Here is a 21,140-nt window from a genome sequence, read left to right on the forward strand (position 1 = left end):
GATTGAATCCCTGAGCTGACAAGGTAAAAATCTGCCCCTGAACAAGGCAGTTAGCACACTGTTCACCGGTAGGCTATCATTGTAAATAAGAATTTGTTCTGAACTGACTTACCTAGTTAAATAAAAATTGGAGGATGATCGCAACAGTCAACAAAGAGCTATTTGAAAGTTTAAACCATCAAATTGTTTGGGTTGGCGACAACTGAGCACTGAAGGCGATCCTTGGTAAAGATTGCCACTCCCCAACATTTGGAAGATCTGTCTTGCCGAAAAAGGTTATAACCAGAAAGGTTAACATCAGTATTCAAAACACAAATTACCAACACATCTGGATTGGAGGGGTGAACCCACACTTTCAATTGATCCATTTTAGGCAATAAGCTTCTAGTGTTAACGTGCAGAAAACCCAGGCCTTTACAGGAGCAGAAATCAGTGAAGCAGATATCAGAGCAGAATTGGGGCTAGCAACAGTAGATGGGCCAGGATGTACATGCACATTTCCAGATATCATCAACAGTAATACAATCAAGGCACGGCATAGGAGAGGGGAGCTCTGCAGTGCTGATTTATGACATCTGAATGTGCATCAGACGGCAACAAGATCATATTGTACAGCAATTTCATCAGGTAACATGAATACAAAGCCGGCGAGAGGTGGTTAGAATGGGATGGGAGGCCAAAAGTCTGTGTAACCAATAGAGAGTCAGAGTCCCGAGTGTGAGAACAAACATAGTCTGTCCCACTGGGTAAAGAAAGTTCTTGGCCAACAAAGAAACTCATCTCATATGTATATACTGTATTCTATTCTATACTATACTGTATCTTAGTCCAATGCCGCTCTGACATATATGTATATATATTCTCAATCCATTCCTTACTTAGATTTACGTGTTTTTTGGGTATATGTTGTGAAACTATTAGATATTACTTGTTAGATATTACTGCACTGTCGGAGCTAGAAGCACAAGCATTTCGCTACACCCGCAATAACATCTGCTAAACACGTGTATGTGACCAATACAATTTGATTTGATTTAAGTGGAACCCCTGAGGAGATCAATTTGCTCCCCCTGGTCCCAGCTCTTTCATGAGGGGTCAATAGGGACAGACGGACGTCCTGGATTTAATGTCTATGGTCCCAACAGCAGGGGTCCTGCAAAGTTTCTCTAACAGGGTGTGAAAACAAACAATGGGATGAGCTCTGTGTTTAGGTCATGGGTCAGTGATTTACACCTGAATCAGAATGATGTGACCATAATAGCCTGCAATAACTGTTGTTAGTATCTGTGAATATAAAGTAATTCAGTTTATTGTTATATTGGAGGTTGAATGATACCAATAAAGTGCTGCTCTTGTTCTCAAACCTCATGATGGAAGTAGGCTATGATATCACAAATCACAAGACAGCCTATTTCTAATACTGTATGACAAGGCCTACAATTAGTCAAATGTATAGCCTATCACACCATATACTGTAGGCTACCAGATTGCACTGTGACTGCAAGTTTATTGATGTTGCTTATTTGTTTTACTAATCTGGTTATTGAAAGTAATATTGTTCATCAAAACAACATTGACAGTAAACACTATGGTATAGTTATTGAAGGGAAATATTCTGATCACCTTCATGAGTCACAAATACCAGTAAACCTGCCAATGAGGGCAACCTGTAGTAGTACAATTAGGAAAGAGTGGGAGTTAAAAGGCTGAACGGAAAAGCGTCAACATCTAGGCCCAATGTGGGGAGAAAAAAATCTATGAACGGGTTAAATTTCAGTCATACGAAGCTTTGAGAGGTAGAAAATATGTGAAAATTCCTCCGCCGCGGCGACAGAGAAAAATAAAAGTAAAATTCGAAAAGTGGAATTCTAAAACAGTTCCACAATTACAAACACTAAAATATCTCAGTAATCAATTTGTAATGCAATGTTGGTTTGGTGAGTGTCAAGTGTATCTTCAAATGTGCCGACACTCATATATACTGCTCAGATAGATCCTCCTCTGTAACTTCTGCGGAGGAATAGATTTTCCTCTAAGTGACTTCAGTGACGAGGTGAGGAGTGAAGAAACTGAATACAGTGCTGTTGTCTTTTATAGGAAAATAGAAACAAAAACGAAGATTTGAAAGTAAAAACAGACGTGGACGAAACAAGGGGAACGGGGCCTTTATTATTTTAACTCCGTAATAGTATTGTTCTTGACGACAGATTTAGAAGTTTAGTTCACCTAACCGGAGACAGAGCTCAGCCTCGCGCTGGCGACTCTATGTGGATTTTACAGAAAATATGGGCCAATTACCCGTTTTCTCTTCGGGCAAAGTCTTAGTCATCGTCGTCTGCTGCGTTCGACTTTCTTTGGGTAAGTTACTGAGATAAGTTTAGCTTTTGATACATTTCTATGACCTAAATCGTATTCTCTCGCTAATTACTTAGCATCTGCACACGCTTCTGCATAATAACATGGGCTGATTAGGCGACTTTTGGATCCAAAGTAACACATGTCGATATTAATACTTTGTCACGTGCCTCTTAACCATCAGTTTAGTAACTTTGTAACAAATAAAGTAGTCAGAAGCAGCTCGCGACAAGGTGAAGAATGGGAAAAAGCTACAGCACAGTTGTACTGTTTTGTTTGGCAGTTTATTCTTTAGAGTACATTGCATACGTCTATCTTAAATCTAGTGTAACCGACAGTACACACACAATATCAAGTAAGATTTGTGGATGGTGTTTAATTACAAATTATATTTAGTTGCCACAATTTAGCTATTGACACCTATGCTCGATGTCTCGCAGCGCTGCCCAGATGTTAGTTAACCAGCGCGCCCGCCCAATATAGTTAGTGAAAGGAATTCAAAATGGTTTTGTTGTGTTAGCTACAAATAAATATATATTTTGTCATTTGAGTTTGATGGAGTATAGATTTGACATGTTTGTTCTTCTTTAGTTCGTGTTGGGCGTGTTTTTAATGCTTATTGCGGATTGGCTACTTTTGGCTCATTTTTTATGACAACACAACTATAACATCACATATTGATGATAATCACAATTATCATAACTCTAACAGTAGTATTGTTAATACAGTACTTTTAATCGTTACACAATGAAAAATTGGGCTAATAGCAATGATATCCATACTGAAATTGTTACTATTACTATCTGCTCTGTACTATTATTGCTCCTTTGTGAAAGTTCCCAAATTCAACAAAGTACTGCTACAGACTCAAAGTCATAGCACAGAAATGGTGGTTAATAACAAAACACATTAATTCCAGCCAGGTAAGGGACATTAACATAAAAGTGATTACATGAGCCATATTTCTGCCTCGACCTCATGTATGTATGTGACCATAATTTCTCACGTTTTGGACAGAGGATTGACACAAAAGAACACAAGACAACGTAAAGCTGCTGCAGGCAGGAGAAGAAATGGGTGGAATGTTCCTGTTGGTGTTTCACATTCCTCCCTCTTTCTCTCTCTCTCTCTGACCCTCTCATGCTTTCTCTCTCTCCCTCTCTCTCTGACCCTCTCATGCTTTCTCTCTCTCCCTCTCACACACACCACGCACACACTCACTCACCCATCCACTCTTACAGCATAGAAATCGGCTGTTGCCTCCCTATTGTGTCAAGCAGATGATGTCCCTTGAGGATGAAGCTTCTGACTTTTTTTTTGTGGCACACGACTTGGTGCTGCCTGCCTGCCTCCACTGCGTGGGTCCATGGCTGCATGTATTTACTCAGTCCTGACAGCATGCCTGTGCAATGAAAAGCCCCGTGATTGTGCATGTTACTGCATTGCTTGTTCTGCAGTCTGACCCATGCTGGAGCCTGGTGTGAAATGTGATTTATCTGTGACATGCAGCGTCCTCCACGTGGAACACAAGCTTCTGTTTATTGACCTGCCTGCATTACTGAGCTGCTGAGCACTGGCTCTTCACAATGCCAGTGGAGGGCACAGTGGTCGGAGCATCAGTTCATCCCAGCTCAGTCTGCCCCCAGACAATTGTAATATTTTTCTATGTTTGTTGATTCTTCTTCTTAACCCATTCTCCTCCCTAAGCTATATGTACATATTAGAAGAAAACACATGTTTTTTGCCTGTTTCTTTTGGTTGTTGTAGTAGTAAATTACCTCAAGTTACAGCAGCAAAGAACAGCTGTGTGATAAGAACGGGATAGGAGTGTGCTTCAGATAGGTATTTAGTCGAGTAGAGGGGAGGCGATCTGATGGAAAGGGGGGCTTGGTGTGGTTAATGGGAGGTGCTGCTGTGAAGAGTGGGGGTGATTACAGAGGGTTGTGACTGCACTGTTGAGCAGGTTAGCAAATGAACAGAGAATTAAGATGTCCTACATTCCTGCCCCAGCAGAGCTTAATAATCCTGGAGCCATGAGGGCAGAGCGCTGGTGCCCATGTCCACGGCGCTACACTACACCCCAGCACTGCAGTGTGAAGGCCACTCCGCCTGCAGAGGATGGCCCTCTGTATACACAGATTTAGATCAGGGGTGCTAATTCTTCTTCCTAATTGTAACAGCATGGTGTGTCACCTCCCTCGCTGTATATCATCAGGACTTTACTGTTGCTGTTGGAACTGGGCAATTTGTAACGTCACCTCCCTCGCTGTATGTGACCTACTAGTCCTAGTACAAACCCAACTTGATGTTGATGCTGCTGTTTTTGTGGGCCACAGACATAAGTAACCCTCGGGCAAAGTCGTTTAGCTTAGTTTCTGTGCATGCTAAGTCAACTAGGAGTAGTACTGTTGACCAATCACCGACGAAGGGGCGTAGACTTCAGTTACTGAACTTCGACTTGCCTCAAGATGTTTTTTTGTGTGCACAAACTGCTGGAAAAAAACCTTTCAAAGACAAAAATTAACCAAAACATCACACAATTTAGTCATAATATATGTGCAAACTGTTTCAATTTGGAAGCATACGGTAAGCTTTAGCCCCAAATAAATTAGCCTATGATATTAGTGCACATAAAGACCAGGGAAGTTTCTCTATTGTTTAATTAAAAAAAAAAAAAGATTCTGCAACCCAATATCTTTTTATTTTACTTATTTTTTTGTACTTTTAACCTTTTCTCTCCCCAATTTTGTCCAATTTGAAGTTACATTCTTGTCCCATCGCTGAAACTCCCATATGGACTCGGGAGAGGCGAAGGTCGAGAGCCATGTGTCCTTCGAAACACAACCCTGCCAAGCCGCACTGCTTCTTGACACACTGCTCGCTTAACCCAGAAGCCAGCTGCACCAATGTGTCGGAGGAAACACCATACAACTGGCAACCGAGTCAGCTTGCAGGTGCCGGGCCCGCCACAAGGAGTCGCTAGAGCGTGATCGTACAAGGACATCCCGGCCGGCCAAACCCTCCCTAACCCGGACGACGCTGGGCTAATTGTGCGCCGCCTCATGGGTCTCCCGTTCACGGCCAGCTGTGACACAGCCTGGGATCGAACCCGGGTCTGTAGTGACGCCTCAAGCACTGCGATGCAGTATCTTTGACCGCTGTGCCACTCAGGAGGCCCCTGCAACACTATTTTTAACAATAAAATATAACAACGATAGCTTAATTGTCAACCCAACATGCATGACAATCACTGGATTGGTTGCACATGAGAATATTTAGAATCACAACATGAAAAGATGAAACAACTTATTTCTTGAATACCATCTCAGTAGACTATTTGACCTTTTTAACAAATCACTGCGAATTACGTTATAAGATGATACTCATTTGTTCTATTGTGTGACGCTGCGGGAAAAAATTGGTGCAACCAAATCATGGGCTGGTGCCACGTACTGAAAAACTTAGTGCCATCAGGGGAAATGTTAGTCTGGAGCCCTGCCATGGCAACTGTTTGCTTGTCGTCTGTTAGATATGGCTGCACTGTCGGAACTAGAACAACAAGCATTTCGCTACACTCACAATAACATCTGCTAACCATGTGTATGTGACCAATAAAATTTGATTTGTTTTGCCAACGGATATGGGCTATAGCAATTCCAGGAAACTGGGTTACTTCCTCAGTTGGTGCGAACAACTTCCTGTCCTCCCCAATATGGGACTGGAGCCTGTGCTTGGGGACGCCCATTCGTGTGCACTCTTTGTCAGTCCGTCACTCATTCCCTCCCCGCAATCAGACTCAACTAACAGAGCCTCCCCTCCCCAGGGGTTTGTAGTGGTTTCAGTGACAAAGCAGTGGTGCGTGTTGAGGGAGGAACCAACGTGTGCCAGCCAGCTGTACAGCCAAATACCAAGGCCCATGACCCTGACTAGACATACTCTTCGTTTGTATGTCCTTGATCTGTTCTTAAAATGGACAGAGAACAACATACAGTGCACAGAGACAAAACGAGTGAGAGGGAAAGAGAGCGAGCGAGAGATTCACTTCCATTTCTACGAATGTGGGGATTCCATTGTCTAGCCCACACAGTCTGTCTGACCGCAGTCACACATGCTCCTGCTCGCGCCACTACACGTGTGTAGTGGAGTCGTCGTTACTGGCCCTTTCTCTGTGTGTGTGTCTGGTCTACTAGCCTGGCCTGAAGGACGATGAGTATGTTTTAGTCATCTCATCTGTGTGTTAAATACCATTTGCCCCCCCCCCCTCCCTTCCTCTTCAACCAACCCCAATTTCCTTTTTTTCCTTAGCCGCCTGGTTCTTATCATGTCTACAATCCCAAGAAAATTCCCCTAGACCAGCTTTCACCGATAGAATAGGAGAGCCTCCATTAGGGAGAAGAAAGAATGTCAGTTGTAGTTAAACAGGCTGGTAAAAGTTATTTGTCAGCGGGGTCTGTGACGCGTGGTGGTATTGTTTGTTTGCTTGTTGGGTCTGTGTGAGAGCGGTGGGGCCGAGCTGCAATGGGGGGGATCCTCTCCTCCCTCCCCACCCTCTCCCAGAGCCAGAGCCCGGGCTGGTGGCCTGCTTCAGAATGGAAATCGAGTAATTAGTGTCAGCCTGTCCCAAATCCTGTGAGATCATTACGCCTGGCGTTGTGACAGCGTGCGTGTATGTGGACTGGAGCTCGTCAAACCAGTCAGGGGAAAGAGATTTCTCCGCTGCTTACTCGCTCACTCTCTCCTTCTCACCCTGTCTCTCCCCGTTGCTCTTTTTAGCATTCCTCCTTATACTATTTTGATATCCTTATTAGAGGTCGACCGATTATGATTTTTCAACGCCGATACCGATTATTGGACGACCAAAAAATGCCGATACCGATTAATTGGACTATTTATTTATTTATTTGTAATAATGACAATTACAACAATACTGAATGAACACTTATTTTAACTTAATATAATACATCAATAAAATCAATTTAGCCTCAAATAAATAATGAAACATGTTCAATTTGGTTTAAATAATGCAAAAACAAAGTGTTGGAGAAGAAAGTAAAAGTGCAATATGTGTCATGTAAGAAAGCTAACGTTTAAGTTCCTCGCTCAGAACATGAGAACATATGAAAGCTCGTGGTTCCTTTTAACATGAGTCTTCAATATTCCCAGGTAAGAAGTTTTAGATTGTAGTTATTATAGGACTATTTCTCTCTATACCATTTGTATTTCATATACCTTTGACTATTGGATGTTCTTATAGGCACTTTAGTATTGCAAGTGTAACAGTATAGCTTCCATCCCTCTCCTCACCGCTACCTGGGCTCGAACCAGGAACACATCGACAACAGCCACCCTCGAAGCAGTGTTACCCATGCAGAGCAAGGGGAACAACTACTCCAAGTCTCAGAGCGAGTGACGTTTGAAACGCTATAAGCGCGCACCCCGCCCACTAGCTAGCCATTTCACATCGGTTACACCAGCCTAATCTCGGGAGTTGATAGGCTTGAAGTCATAAACAGCGCAATGCTTGAAGCATTGCGAAGAGCTGCTGGCAAAACGCACGAAAGTGCTGTTTAAATGAATGCTTACGAGCCTGCTGGTGCCTACCACCGCTCAGTCAGACTGCTCTATCAAATCATAGACTTAGTTATAACATAATAACACACAGAAATACGAGCCTTAGGTCATTAATATGGTCGAATCCGGAAACTATAATCTCGAAAACAAGACGTTTCTTCTTTCAGTGAAATACGGAACCGTTCCGTATTTTATCTAACGGGTGGCATCCATAAGTCTAAATATTCCTGTTACATTGCACAACCTTCAATGTTATGTCATAATTACGTAAAATTCTGGCAAATTAGGCGGCCCAAACTGTTACATATACACTGACTCTGCGTGCAATGAACGCAAGAGAAGTGACACAATTTCACCTGGTTAATATTGCCTGCTAACCTGGATTTCTTTTAGCTAAATATGCAGGTTTAAAAATATTTACTTCTGTGTATTGATTTTAAGAAAGGCATTGATGTTTATGGTTAGGTACACTTTGGAGCAACGACAGTCCTTTTTCCAGAATGCGCACCGCATCGATTATATGCAACGCAGGACACGCTAGATAACTAGTAATATCATCAACCATGTGTAGTTATAACTAGTGATTATGATTGATTGATTGTTTTTATAAGATAAGTTTAATGCTAGCTAGCAACTTACCGTGGCTTCTTACTGCATTCGCGTAACAGGCAGGCTCCTCACGAGGCAAGTGGTTAGAGCGTTGGACTAGTAAGGTTGCAAGATTGAAACCCTGAGCTGACAAGGTAAAAATCTGTCGTTCTGCCCCTGAACTAGGCAGTTAACCCACCGTTCCTAGGCCGTCATTGAAAATAAGAATGTGTTCTTAACTGACTTGCCTTGTTAAATAAAGGTGTAAAAAAAACAAAAAAACATTTAAATCGGCAATTTCGGCGTCCAAAAATACAGATTTCCGATTGTTATGAAAACTTGATATCGGCCCTAATTAATCGGCCATTCCGATTAATCGGTCAACCTCTAATCCTTATCCTCAGTTGCTCATTGTCTGTCTTTCTTTACCCCTGTGTATTTTGCTTCCTGCTTTATGTCTATTTCTCTCCTTCGTGTCTAAAAAGTTAAGAATTGTGGCTGGCTGGAGCAGTTTTTTTTCTGAAGTATTTCCTATTTAATGAGCCAATGTCAGTAGAGAGAGAGTGAAACCCCAGACGCGAACTTCACTGTTCAATCATGTGCATATTTTTGGCACTTCTTTTTAACCACAGTGACCACCAATGAGACGGCATAGGAAAAGTATGTCTGCTTCTAGAGCTTCCAAATACATTTTAGGCCTAAGTACTGTATATCATTTCTTGACATGCATTTTCATGCAAATATCCCATTAATAATCAATGCACAGCCTATTTATGCCTATGGCTAAGCTATGTGCATTAACCGCATATCACAAGTTAACCTTGAATGATCAGTCATATGGAGATGAAAGTGAAGGATCCAGACAGGGAGTGACCTTAGTGTGATCTGTGATGTCGTACTGTCTCGTAGCATGAGTAATGGGGGGTATTATGTTCGTGGTCAGTCATCATGCAAAGTCACACATGATATCACAGCCTAGCTGTATGCAGCACAGCAGTATCTGGTGTGATATGTCAGCTGATATTTACTGGCCTTATGAGATGTGTGTCTTGCCTCAGGTGTTCCAGTCTCATTCTGTTGCTCTAAATTGTAGTGTGGTTGTGTTTAATACCATTGTTCCTAAATTTGATTTTAACCAATAACCACTATGATTGACTGAGTTTATATCTGTGATTCTTGGACCTTGGGAGTCTGATTCCAACCAGCACTCGGTTGTTCAAATTACTAGGCTTGTCCTTTAAAATCGAAGTAGCTCCAGATGTGTGTGTGAGCGTTCATGTACTTCTTCCTTTCAGAGTGGTGCATACAATATGTGACGGTCTTGTCACAGGAAGTAGTGTTATGCTGAGCACACTTCCTGTGCATTGATGACGTGGCTGTCATGTGAGGATTGGCGTTGCTGTGAAGTCATTTGACCTGCCCTTTCTTCCAGGAAAGAGTGCTGTGTTTTGGGTTTCCCAAACTCGGTGCTGAGGCCCTCCCAGGTTGATTATAACAGTGAACCCCAGGCTAAGATTCAGACTAAGTTAAATCAAACATCAATGGAAAAAAAGCTGTTCTTAAAAAAAAGGGTATTATTTCTGTTTTTACCTCAAACCTCCTGCGGGCTGGATTGAATGGGCCTTAGTTTGCCCCTCCCCCCCCCCCCCCCCCACACACCTTTCTAGGAGCTAATTTTACATTTAAGTCATTTAGCAGACGCTCTTATCCAGAGCGACTTACAAATTGGTGCATTCACCTTATGCTAATGATTTTCACAAACACATGTTCTTTTGCTTCCTGTTAAATATATATATATTTTAAGTAGGTACACGATGGTCTGAAATGCTGTCAGCTTTTTTCATACCTCAAGTTTAATCAACACTATCAGCCCACATATTAAATTGATATTGACAACATCAACATGCTATTTGGCATACCACCACTTGGCTTGGGCGGTATCCAGATTTCCATATTGTAATACAGTCCTCTTTTCCTGGGATTTCCGGTATTACTATCATAGCACACAACGGTGTGCTAAAAACGCAAGAAAAGCCCATTGGACGTCTCTTACTGGAATGCTAACAAAATGTGCACAAACTAATAGCGAAATCACAAAGACAACTAACAAACTAATTGCAAAGACGTGCAAATCCAGCTCATAAAGTTGTACAAGCATAGCTAGTAGCTACCGACTGTCATTTTTAGTGAGTGTGGACATTTTACAAGTGAAAGTGAATGAGAAATTGTACAAATTAACAAAGTTGTCATGCTTGCGTTTCTGAAGGAATAGCAGCATGTGTACATTGAGCAGAGGGGAGAAGAACGGAGGAGGGGGAGAAAACACTAGTAGGAATCACAAGGAAAAAATTGGAGCTGTCCAGGCAACTCATCCAGAGCTCTTTGACTTCTGGCAGAAAGCCATTATAAGATATCTGATGGCAAACATTTAGTAGTGAATTGCATACAAGTGAAATGTCATCACCTCATGTTCGCAACACAACGGAGACTTGGCGATAGATATAGAACGCTATGGACGTCTCCCATTGTGCTATTTACAAACAAACACGTGACTGGTTCAACTGTTCTGGGGAACTACGGTAAGCTTCATACTGTAAAATAATGTTACGGGTGAAATGAAGTACGCAATCTGCTTTCTCCTAACGTTCTGCACAAATTGACTGCAGGTATTCATTAATAAAGTAGATACAAAAACTTCAAATAAATAGTTTTGATGGTATTAAAAAAAACATCCCAGTGGCTTTTTCCAAATACCCTGGTATACGGTATACCGCCCAAGCCTAACTACCACCTGGTATGCATCAGGAGCACTTGAGTGCCGTCTCTGGTTGCATCCTCCCCACACAATAGAGGAAGTTTTTTTTTTTTTTTTAAACATTGTTTTTTAACCTTTATTTTGACAGGGAAGTCACGCTCAGCCTGAGTGTCTGATTAGCAGTTTCCCAGACCCCCCCCCCCCCCCCCAGGTGCACGTATATATTGTTTTTTGCCCTAGTACTACACAGCTGATTCAAATCATCAAAGCTTGACGAAGAGTTGGTTTGATTCAGCTGTGTAGTGCTAGGGCAAAGACCAAAAGGTGCAACCGGGGGGGCCCCAGCACTGAGTTTGGGAAACCCTGACGTAGATGAGCATTGTGGTCTCTATCAAGGCTCACTGATGCCTCTGTCTGCTGCATGTTCACTGGCTGGCCCATGTGGCTCTTGTAGTTTCCTATATTACTATAATCACCTGGGGTTGGGTGGCAGGAGTGGTAAGATGTGCTTGAGTTTGGATGGCATAAGGCTGAAATATATTAGGATTTTTTTTAAATGCATGTTTTCAAGAGGATTCTGAATAAACAGATAGATGAAGGCCTATTGGAAAGAATCACAAAAGCTATTCATCAGGTTGTGTGTTCTTGACTGATGTGTTGTATTCCTGTCTGTTGCAGCTCTCCAGTGTCTGGATGCTGTTAAGCCGTGTGTCAACAATGCTACGTGTGCCACCTTCACCAACGGGACAGGATACTGCAGGTAAGACTGGCTTGGCTGAGGAGAAACCTCTCAGGTGGTTGTTGGGTCCAGTACCAACCCAAGGATCACTGAGTAATAACAATACTGGCAGCCCCACCAAAGCATACTTCCACCTCCAAGCTGTTTTTTTGTAGAGATTACGGGGGATCTCCCAAGTCGTACATTTTCAAAGGGGTCTCGTGTTGCCAAATTAATCAAGACTCTTCCACTGTATTCAATGGCAGTGGTTCAATGGGTCACTGTCTAAATCCAGATTGGGTATTGCTTTTTAATGTTCTGTAAAGGTCTGCAGTTATTTTGGTTTGTCATGATATATGCCTAGTGCTTTTGACAGTGCTTGTAATTATGAATTTACTTAGCATAGAAAGAAGGGACACTCCCAATCTATACACCAATTATAGAAACACACAGCTGGGTCATGAACCTATCACGTTGCATGTAATGGGATGTGAGTCACGCTCTGTTTCTGTTCCCAGACCTGTGGAATCTGAAAAGTTTGCTGCTTCTGAAATAAATAGAAAACATCTAGGCTATAGTCAATGTTTTCAATTCAACTATAAAGCAAATAATGTTCCCCTACAGGTGTATGGAGTCCATTATTAGGGCCCTATAAAGTCTGCTTTATCTTTTCCTAAATTCTGTTTCTTCCATTTTTGTTTTTCCAGGTTTCATTTTTGGGGGGTTTTCACTCTCAAAATCACATCTTTTGGATGTTTTAAGTGCTTAAACCCCATCAGGAGACCACTTTTGGGGTCTGGGAAAAATCGAATAAATGTAGATGCCCTTTAATTCAACTGAGCACCAGGAAGAGAGACTTGTTTGGTTAGCTGTGTTTCTGTATCACACATGTAATTGCAGAGTTTGCTAAATACATCGCCACTGGATAATCACATTTTATTGGCTACATAGACCGAATACAGCTGTTGTAGACTTTACTGTGAAATGCTTACTTACCAGCTCATTCACAACAATGCAGAGTTAAAAAGTAAGACAAATATTTGCTAAATAAAATCATAGTAACAGAATAAATAATCAATGCACAGGCATCCCTGTGCGTTGCCTCTTCAGAAAGTTGAAGGAAATACGAATCACTGAATCATTTTTGAATGTCTTGGGCAAATTTAATACATGTTGTAGTAAGTTGAATACATTATTTGATTTCATACTAAGTTCAATACATTTTTGAATGTTGTTGAATTCCGTTTTAATGTCTAGATTCCGTGATTCCGTCTGCGTTCTCCGCTTTATGGATTTTATAGGATCCTACATTGTGTTCGCCTCTGGTGTAGAACAAGACACTGACCTAAGCTAGGCCTAGCTTTCACTTGCTGCGGGCGATTCCCTGATTCACCTCTACGCAGACGACACCATTCTGTATACTTCTGGCCCTCCCTTGGACACTGTGCTATCTAACCTCCAAACGAGCTTCAATGCCATACCACACTCCTTCCGTGGCCTCCAACTGCTCTTAAACGCTAGTAAAACCAAATGCATGCTTTTCAACCGTTCGCTGCCTGCACCCGCCCGCCCGACTAGCATCACCACCCTGGACGGTTCCGACCTAGAATATGTGGACATCTATAAATACCTAGGTGTCTGGCTAGACTGTAAACTCTCCTTCCAGACTCATATTAAACATCTCAAATCCAAAATCAAATCAAGAATCGGCTTTCTATTTCGCAACAAAGCCTCCTTCACTCACGCCGCCAAACTTACCCTAGTAAAACTGACTATCCTACCGATCCTCGACTTCGGCGATGTCATCTACAAAATAGCTTCCAATACTCTACTCAGCAAACTAGATGCAGTTTATCATAGTGCCATCCGTTTTGTTACTAAAACACCTTATACCACCCACCACTGCGACCTGTATGCTCTAGTCGGCTGGCCCTCGCTACATATTCATCGCCAGACCCACTGGCTCCAGGTCATCTATAAGTCCATGCTAGGTAAAGCTCCGCCTTATCTCAGTTCACTGGTCACGATAACAACACCCACCCGTAGCACGTGCTCCAGCAGGTATATCTCACTGATCATCCCAAAAGCCAACACCTCATTTGGCTGCCTTTCCTTCCAGTTCTCTGGTTCCTGTGACTGGAACAAATTGCAAAAATCGCTGAAGTTGGAGACTTTTATTTCCCTCACCAACTTTAAACATCTGCTATCTGAGCAGCTAACCGATCGCTGCAGCTGTACATAGTCCATCTGTAAACAGCCCACCCAATTTACCTACCTCATCCCCTTACTGTTTTTATTTATTTACGTTTCTGCTCTTTTGCACACCAGTATCTCTACTTGCACATGATCATCTGATGATTTATCACTCCAGTGTTAATCTGCTAAATTGTAATTATTCGCTCCTATGGACTATTTATTGCCTGCCTACCTCATGCCCTTTGCACAAAATGTATATAGACTCATTTTTCCCCCTACTGTGTTATTGACTTGTTTATTGTTTACTCCATGTGTAACTCTGTGTTGTTGTCTGTTCACACTGCTATGCTTTATCTTGGCCAGGTCGCAGTTGTAAATGAGAACTTGTTCTCAACTAGCCTACCTGGTTAAATAAAGGTGAAATAATAAAATAAAATACATTAAAAAAAATCAGTGGCTGTAATGAGAGCGACTAGGAGGACAAGTGAGCCCAAGACAAAGAACACTGAACAGACCGCTTGAGTCACACACTGGCTTTAACGGTGACTTGTGTAACTGGCTGACTGCCCCAGAAGGAAGTTTCAACATTTGAGTTTGTCCCTCTTCTCTATTATCTATTTTAATTAATTTAGTCCTTTGTCCCATATCGGGCAGCGGGTTGCTCCTCCTTAAGAGAGGAGTCTTTCAGTCCAAGGCCAGTCGGGTGACAGAGGAGGGCAACTGTTAGACTGATTAACCAGTCAGACGGCACACACAGTCCCAGCTCCCTCCCTCCTGCCTGCCCGCTGGCTGACCTCAAAAGAGTCATTGTATGAAAATCCCATTATGTGTTTATTAGACTTCCAACATATTAAGGCAAGCAGTGAAAAAACAGTGCCTGGTCCATCTCCCTCAAGACAAGTGCAATTATGGACTGTGCAGCAGCCCAGGGGTCAGAGTTAATTATAAAGACTACTATTGTGTTGATATGCTGTCTTCGGACAAGGCCAAACACTGCTGGGGGACGAGGGAGGCAGGCTGAAATGTGCTCCAAGACAGATTGATAGCTGCCAGTTGGCTTTTGTGCAAAGGGAACAGGAGGATACAGAGAAGGAATTAGGGGAACTTTCAGCTGATGCTTAGTAATGCTTTTTTGTGGAGGTGACACCCAAGCACTCATTTTTGTCTGTCTTTTTGCTTACTGGGAACCTAATGAGAGAAAGATGAGTCTGGGAGGGAGAGGCTGGCTGGCAGAACAGGGTGTGTTTAAGCTGTTGAACCGGTGGGACTACAAGCCTTCAGCCAGGGTGTGAGAAAGAGGCGTGTGTCACCACTGTGTGTTTGTGTGTCACTGTCTGTTGAGCCTGGGCTTTCGTTAGTGCCCAAGTGTACTGGTAAGTCACAGCAAAGTGTGTTGATCTTTATTTATTATTTGATATATTTGACATGTGATAAGCCCACAGAGGGCCAGGGAGATGCATGTGATAATCTGAAGGACTCAAAAGGGCCACTTGATGTCTTGAGAGAAATTACATCAAATCCTTGAGTTATCAAAATTCTGGTAAACTTAAAAGTTTTCCAATAAAAAATGTATATCTATCTATCTCTCTCTTGCTCTCTCACTCTCTCGCTCTCTCTCAGGATAGATTTAGAGTTGGGCCTATTACCTCATCACAGCAACCCTAGTGAGAGAGTGATGGCATCCAAACCTTTTTTTCCCTGAACAAGATCCCTTTGTCTACTGCAGTGCCATGGTGCAAACTGATTAATTATCTCTCTCTCGACTGAACAGAGAAGGAGAGAGAGAGTTTGGTGTGTAGTAGTTGGTTTGATCTGACAGAGAATTTTGCTTGGGGCAGAGAGAGGAAAAAAAGAGGGAGTAAAGAAAGGAGGATGCCTCTTTAGCAGTAATTTGAGGAGAGTATCTCAGAGCTGACTTGTCACTGATGAGAGGGGGATGGGGAGGAGAAAGGAGAGGGACAGAAATTACCCTGTCACTGCCCCTTCCTCATCACTCTGTCTATCAATCATCCCTCATTCCGCCGAGCTAAATGCCTCTGGACACATCTCACCTGGCCTCTTAATCCTTCGCTCTCTCTCTCTCCCTCAATTTACCCCCCTTTTCATTATTTCCACCATCTCTTTCTCTTCATTTAACCCCTCCACCCTACTTTTTGTCTGTCTCAGACCCTCAAATCCTCTGTTACCCCTTGCCTTTGCCCCACTGACTTAACCTCACCCCATTTTTACCCCTGTCAATATATGTCAGTTCTCTTTCATCATGAGCTTGCCCTACAGAGAGCCATGATGTGATTTCCTATCCCCATTGAGCCTCCCATAGCCTCAGGTGAAACAGGAGAGAACCAGAAACTCCAGCACAAGGGAGGAGGGAGAGCTGAGTGGAGGAGCACTGCGTTAGCTTAATCTCTCCCTCACTCCTTTCACTGCAACCACTCTGTTCCGCTTCTCCTCTACTCCAGCAGACCAGCACGCGCACAACCACAGTAGCTCATAACACACACTGAGTGGCCAGGCAAACCCATGACCAAAACCTGAGTTAACAAAACCCTGTGATTTTGAAGAAACAAACCCAGGCCGTTGATTTTCCACCCAGTCCACTTGCCCACCACAGCTCAATGAGATGTACTGACAGAATGAAACCACACAGATAAGAGACTAAAGACAGGCCCGGGGCACCTTGAGACAAGATAGTGGCTGGCCTGGCCCTGGGACAGTGGGGCGGGGAAAGAGCTGAAGTGTGGCTGGCACAGAGGGCTAAGAAAGGGGTCTGCCGGTGGGGGTGTTGGTGGATGTTAGAGTGGGGTATGACTAGGCCTGTGTGTATGGTCTATGGCAGGGGTCTTGATGGGGTGGAGACGAGACCATTCATCATTGTCAACTCACTAGATAGGGTCAGCATGGCCTGCTGGCCAAGAGGGACTGCCCCTTTTTGTGTGTTTCACCCATACACCCACTCTCAATCTGAAAGGGAGGAACCCCTACAGAATAGTGGGGAATGTAACAACCAGATTCTAAACCCACAAGACACTGCAGTGGCAAGAGCTGTGGTGATAATGACAACAAAGTAGGCTAACCCTGTGAAGTTCAAATGCCCAGTGGTTGCATGACTTCAATGAAAGATGTTGGCCTCAGGCCTCCTAGAGATTCATAACTAAATGACACCACACAACAGAGGAAAACAGATGGAGCATACAGAATCAAAATGGATTCCTTATTTCATCTGTCAGATCTTGATTCTTTTGGAGTGTTCTTTTAAATATAGTGTGCTATTTTACCACAGCCCAAAGTCAGTCTCCACTCTCCGACAGTCTCTTTTTCTCTCCTCTCCTCCTGCCTTTCATTCCTTCTCTCCCATCTCCCTACAAGCCACACATTTTCTCATCATTTCTTGCCGTTCGCAACTTCGCCCCCCCCCCCCCCCCCCCCCAATCGCTTGCTGTTTTTGCAGCCTTTCTTCTCTTTATGAAAGTGTTTGCCTCCAAAAATACTACTCTAACATTTCCTCTGAGCATAGAAGGTATTGAGCAAAAAGGAATGAGAGAAATTGTTTTATTGTAAAGAAACCAAGGAAGACTTTTCCTATTATAGGAACATCTCAAAATCTCAACCTACACCATTATTTTTGGTTTTGAATTGAAACTTTCTACTAGAGGTCGACCGATTTAATCGGAATGGCCGATTTAATTAGGGCCGATTTCAAGTTTTCATTTTTTGACACCGATTTGGCCGATTTTTATATATTTTTTATTTATATATATATATATATATTTTACACCTTTATTTAATCTTTATTTAACTAGGCAAGTCAGTTAAGAACATATTCTTATTTTCAATGACGGCCTAGGAACGGTGGGTTAACTGCCTAGTTCAGGGGCAGAACGACAGATTTTTACCTTGTCAGCTCGGGGGATTCAATCTTGCAACCTTACAGTTAACTAGTCCAACACTCTAACCACCTGATTACATTGCACTCCACGAGGGGCCTGCCTGTTACGCGAATGCAGTAGAAGCCAAGGTAAGTTGCTAGCTAGCATTAAACTTACCTTATAAAAAAACAATCAATCAATCATAATCACTAGTTAACTACACATGGTTGATGATATTACTAGTTTATATAGCGTGTCCTGCGTTGCATATAATCGGTGCGTATCGTTGCTCCAATGTGTACCTAACCATAAACATCAATGCCTTTCTTAAAATCAATACACAGAAGTGTATATTTTTAAACCTGCATATTTAGCTAAAAGAAATCCAGGTTAGCAGGCAATATTAACCAGGTGAAATTGTGTCACTTCTCTTGCGTTCATTGCACGCAGAGTCAGTGTATATGCAACAGTTTGGGCTGCCTAATTTGCCAGAATTTTACGTAATTATGACATAACATTGAAGGTTGTGCAATGTAAAAGGAATATTTAGACTTATGGATGCCACCCGTTAGATAAAATACGGAACGGTTCCGTATTTCACTGAAAGAAGAAACGTCTTGTTTTCGAGATGATAGTTTCCGGATTCGACCATATTAATGACCTAAGTCTCGTATTTCTGTGTGTTATTATGTTATAACTAAGTCTATGATTTGATAGAGCAGTCTGACTGAGCGGTGGTAGGCAGCAGCAGGCTCGTAAGCATTCATTCAAACAGCACTTTCCTGCGTTTTGGCAGAAGCTCTTCGCTGTGCTTCAAGCCTATCAACTCCTGAGATTAGGCTGGTGTAACCGATGTGAAATGGCTAGCTAGTTAGCGGGGTGTGCGCTTATAGCGTTTCAAACGTCACTCGCTCTGAGACTTGGAGTAGTTATTCCCCTTGCTCTGCATGGGTAACGCTGCTTCGAGGGTGGCTGTTGTCGTTGTGTTCCTGGTTCGAGCCCAGGTAGGAGCGAGGAGAGGGATGGAAGCTATACTGTTACACTGGCAATACTAAAGTGCCTATAAGAACATCCAATAGTCAAAAGGTTAATGAAATACAAATGGTATAGAGAGAAATAGTCCTATAATTCCTATAATAACTACAACCTAAAACAACTTACCTGGGAATATTGAAGACTCATGTTAAAAGGAACCACCAGCTTTCATATGTTCTCATGTTCTGAGCGAGGAACATAAACGTTAGCTTTCTTACATGGCACATATTGCACTTTTACTTTCTTCTCCAACACTTTGTTTTTGCATTATTTAAACCAAATTGAACATGTTTCATTATTTATTTGAGGCTAAATTGATTTTATTGATGTATTATATTAAGTTAAAATAAGTGTTCATTCAGTATTGTTGTAATTGTCATTATTACAAATTTAATTTTTTTTAAAATCGTATCGGCTTTTTTTGATCCTCCAATAAATCGGTATCGGCGTTGAAAAATCATAATCGGTCGACCTCTACTTTCTACTGTAGAATATATATATATATATATATACATACAGTTGGCTCCAAAATGACTGGCACCCCTGACTGGCAATGCACAAACAATACTTAAAAAAATACCAACAATATAATTATAGAGAGAAACTCAAAATACCAACATATGAGAAATACTGTACTTTATTAATGTTTCAATGGAACCAACCAAAATCATTCAATTATTTAATACAAAATAATTTTAACCAAAATCAAGATTTCATAATTATTGGCACTCCTCATTTAGTACTTAGTGCAACCACCGCTGGCAAGGATAACAGCATGGAGTCTTTTCCTGTAATGTTTGACAAGGTTAAGGAATACATTTGGAGGGATTTTGGACCATTCCTCTATGCAGATCCTTTCAAGATCCTTCACGTTCTTGGGTTTGCGCTTATCAACTGCCCTCTTCCACTCAGCCCACCGGTTTTCGATTGGATTGAGGTCCGGCGACTGAGATGGCCATGGCAGAACATTGATTTTGTTGTCACAGAACCATTTCTGTGTGGATCTTGAGGTATGTTTCGGGTCATTGTCTTGTTGGAAAGTCCACCTACGGCCAAGTCCCAGCCTTCTGGCAGAGGCAACCAGATTGTCAGCCAAAATTGCCTGATACTTGGTAGAATTCATTATGCCATCAATCTTAACCAGTGCCCCTGGACCTCTGGAATTAAAACAGACCCAAAATATCACTGACCCCCCCTCCATATTTCACCGTGGGTATGAGGTGCCTCTCCTTGTATGCATCTCTGTTTCGACGCCAATCATGCCGATGCTGTATCTGACCAAAACGTTCAATATTGGTCTCATCTGACCAGAGCACCTTCTTCCAGTCATAATTTAAATGACGTTTGGCAAACTCCAAGCGCTTGCGTCTGTGTCTTGGGGTCAGAAAGGGCTTTCTTCTGGCAACCCTTCCAAAGAGCCTGTGGATGTCGAGGTGGCGTCTGATGGTGCTTTTTGAAACCTGGTAACCCCAAGACGTCACCAAGGCCTGCAATTCTTTCACAGTGATTCTTGGGGATTTTGTTGCTTCTCTCACCATCCTCCTCCCTATCCTGGGGGGCAAAATGCATTCGCGTCCTCTGAGGTTTTCTACTGTTCCACATCTTTTGAATTTTCTAATAATTGCCCTGACAGGTCTCAGTGGTATATTCAATGGTTTGTGGATCTTCTTGTAGCCATTACCAGATTTATGAAGGTCTACGACCATCTGTCTCTTTAACTGCTAGTTCTTTTGTTTTCTTCATGGTGTTGGATGACAGCGGGATATTGCATGTGTGTTACCTCATTTTTATACCCTGGTGAAACAGGAAGTGATGTAATGGCTCAATATAGTTCCTTAAGACTTAGATAAACTTAAATAAGTGTAATTTAATTAGTGGTTTAATTTTGGTAGATGTTATTTGCAATAATCTTTAAGGGTGCCATTAATTGTGAAACCTTGATTTGGAGGACATTGATTTTTAATTAAATCAATAAATTATTTTGGTTGGTTCCATTGAAACATTAATAAAGTACAGTATTTCTCACATGTTGGTATTTTGAGTTTATCTCTATAAT

The 21,140-nt window shown here is 42.3% G+C and overlaps 1 protein-coding gene across 1 annotated transcript in view; it reads left to right on the forward strand.

Annotated features, from left to right (window-relative positions):
* The first annotated feature begins 2,059 nt into the window (after nucleotides 1-2,059).
* LOC120052473 (neurogenic locus notch homolog protein 2-like) overlaps nucleotides 2,060-21,140 on the forward strand; it is a 58,241-nt gene continuing 39,160 nt past the window's right edge. The window contains exons 1-2 of the mRNA XM_038999405.1: nucleotides 2,060-2,358; nucleotides 11,948-12,029. Coding sequence (XP_038855333.1) covers nucleotides 2,286-2,358; nucleotides 11,948-12,029 — 155 coding nt within the window. The 5' untranslated portion in view covers nucleotides 2,060-2,285. The remainder of the gene's footprint in view (nucleotides 2,359-11,947; nucleotides 12,030-21,140) is intronic.

Source organism: Salvelinus namaycush, chromosome 8, assembly GCF_016432855.1.
Source record: "Salvelinus namaycush isolate Seneca chromosome 8, SaNama_1.0, whole genome shotgun sequence".
Taxonomy (NCBI): Eukaryota; Metazoa; Chordata; class Actinopteri; order Salmoniformes; family Salmonidae; genus Salvelinus; species Salvelinus namaycush.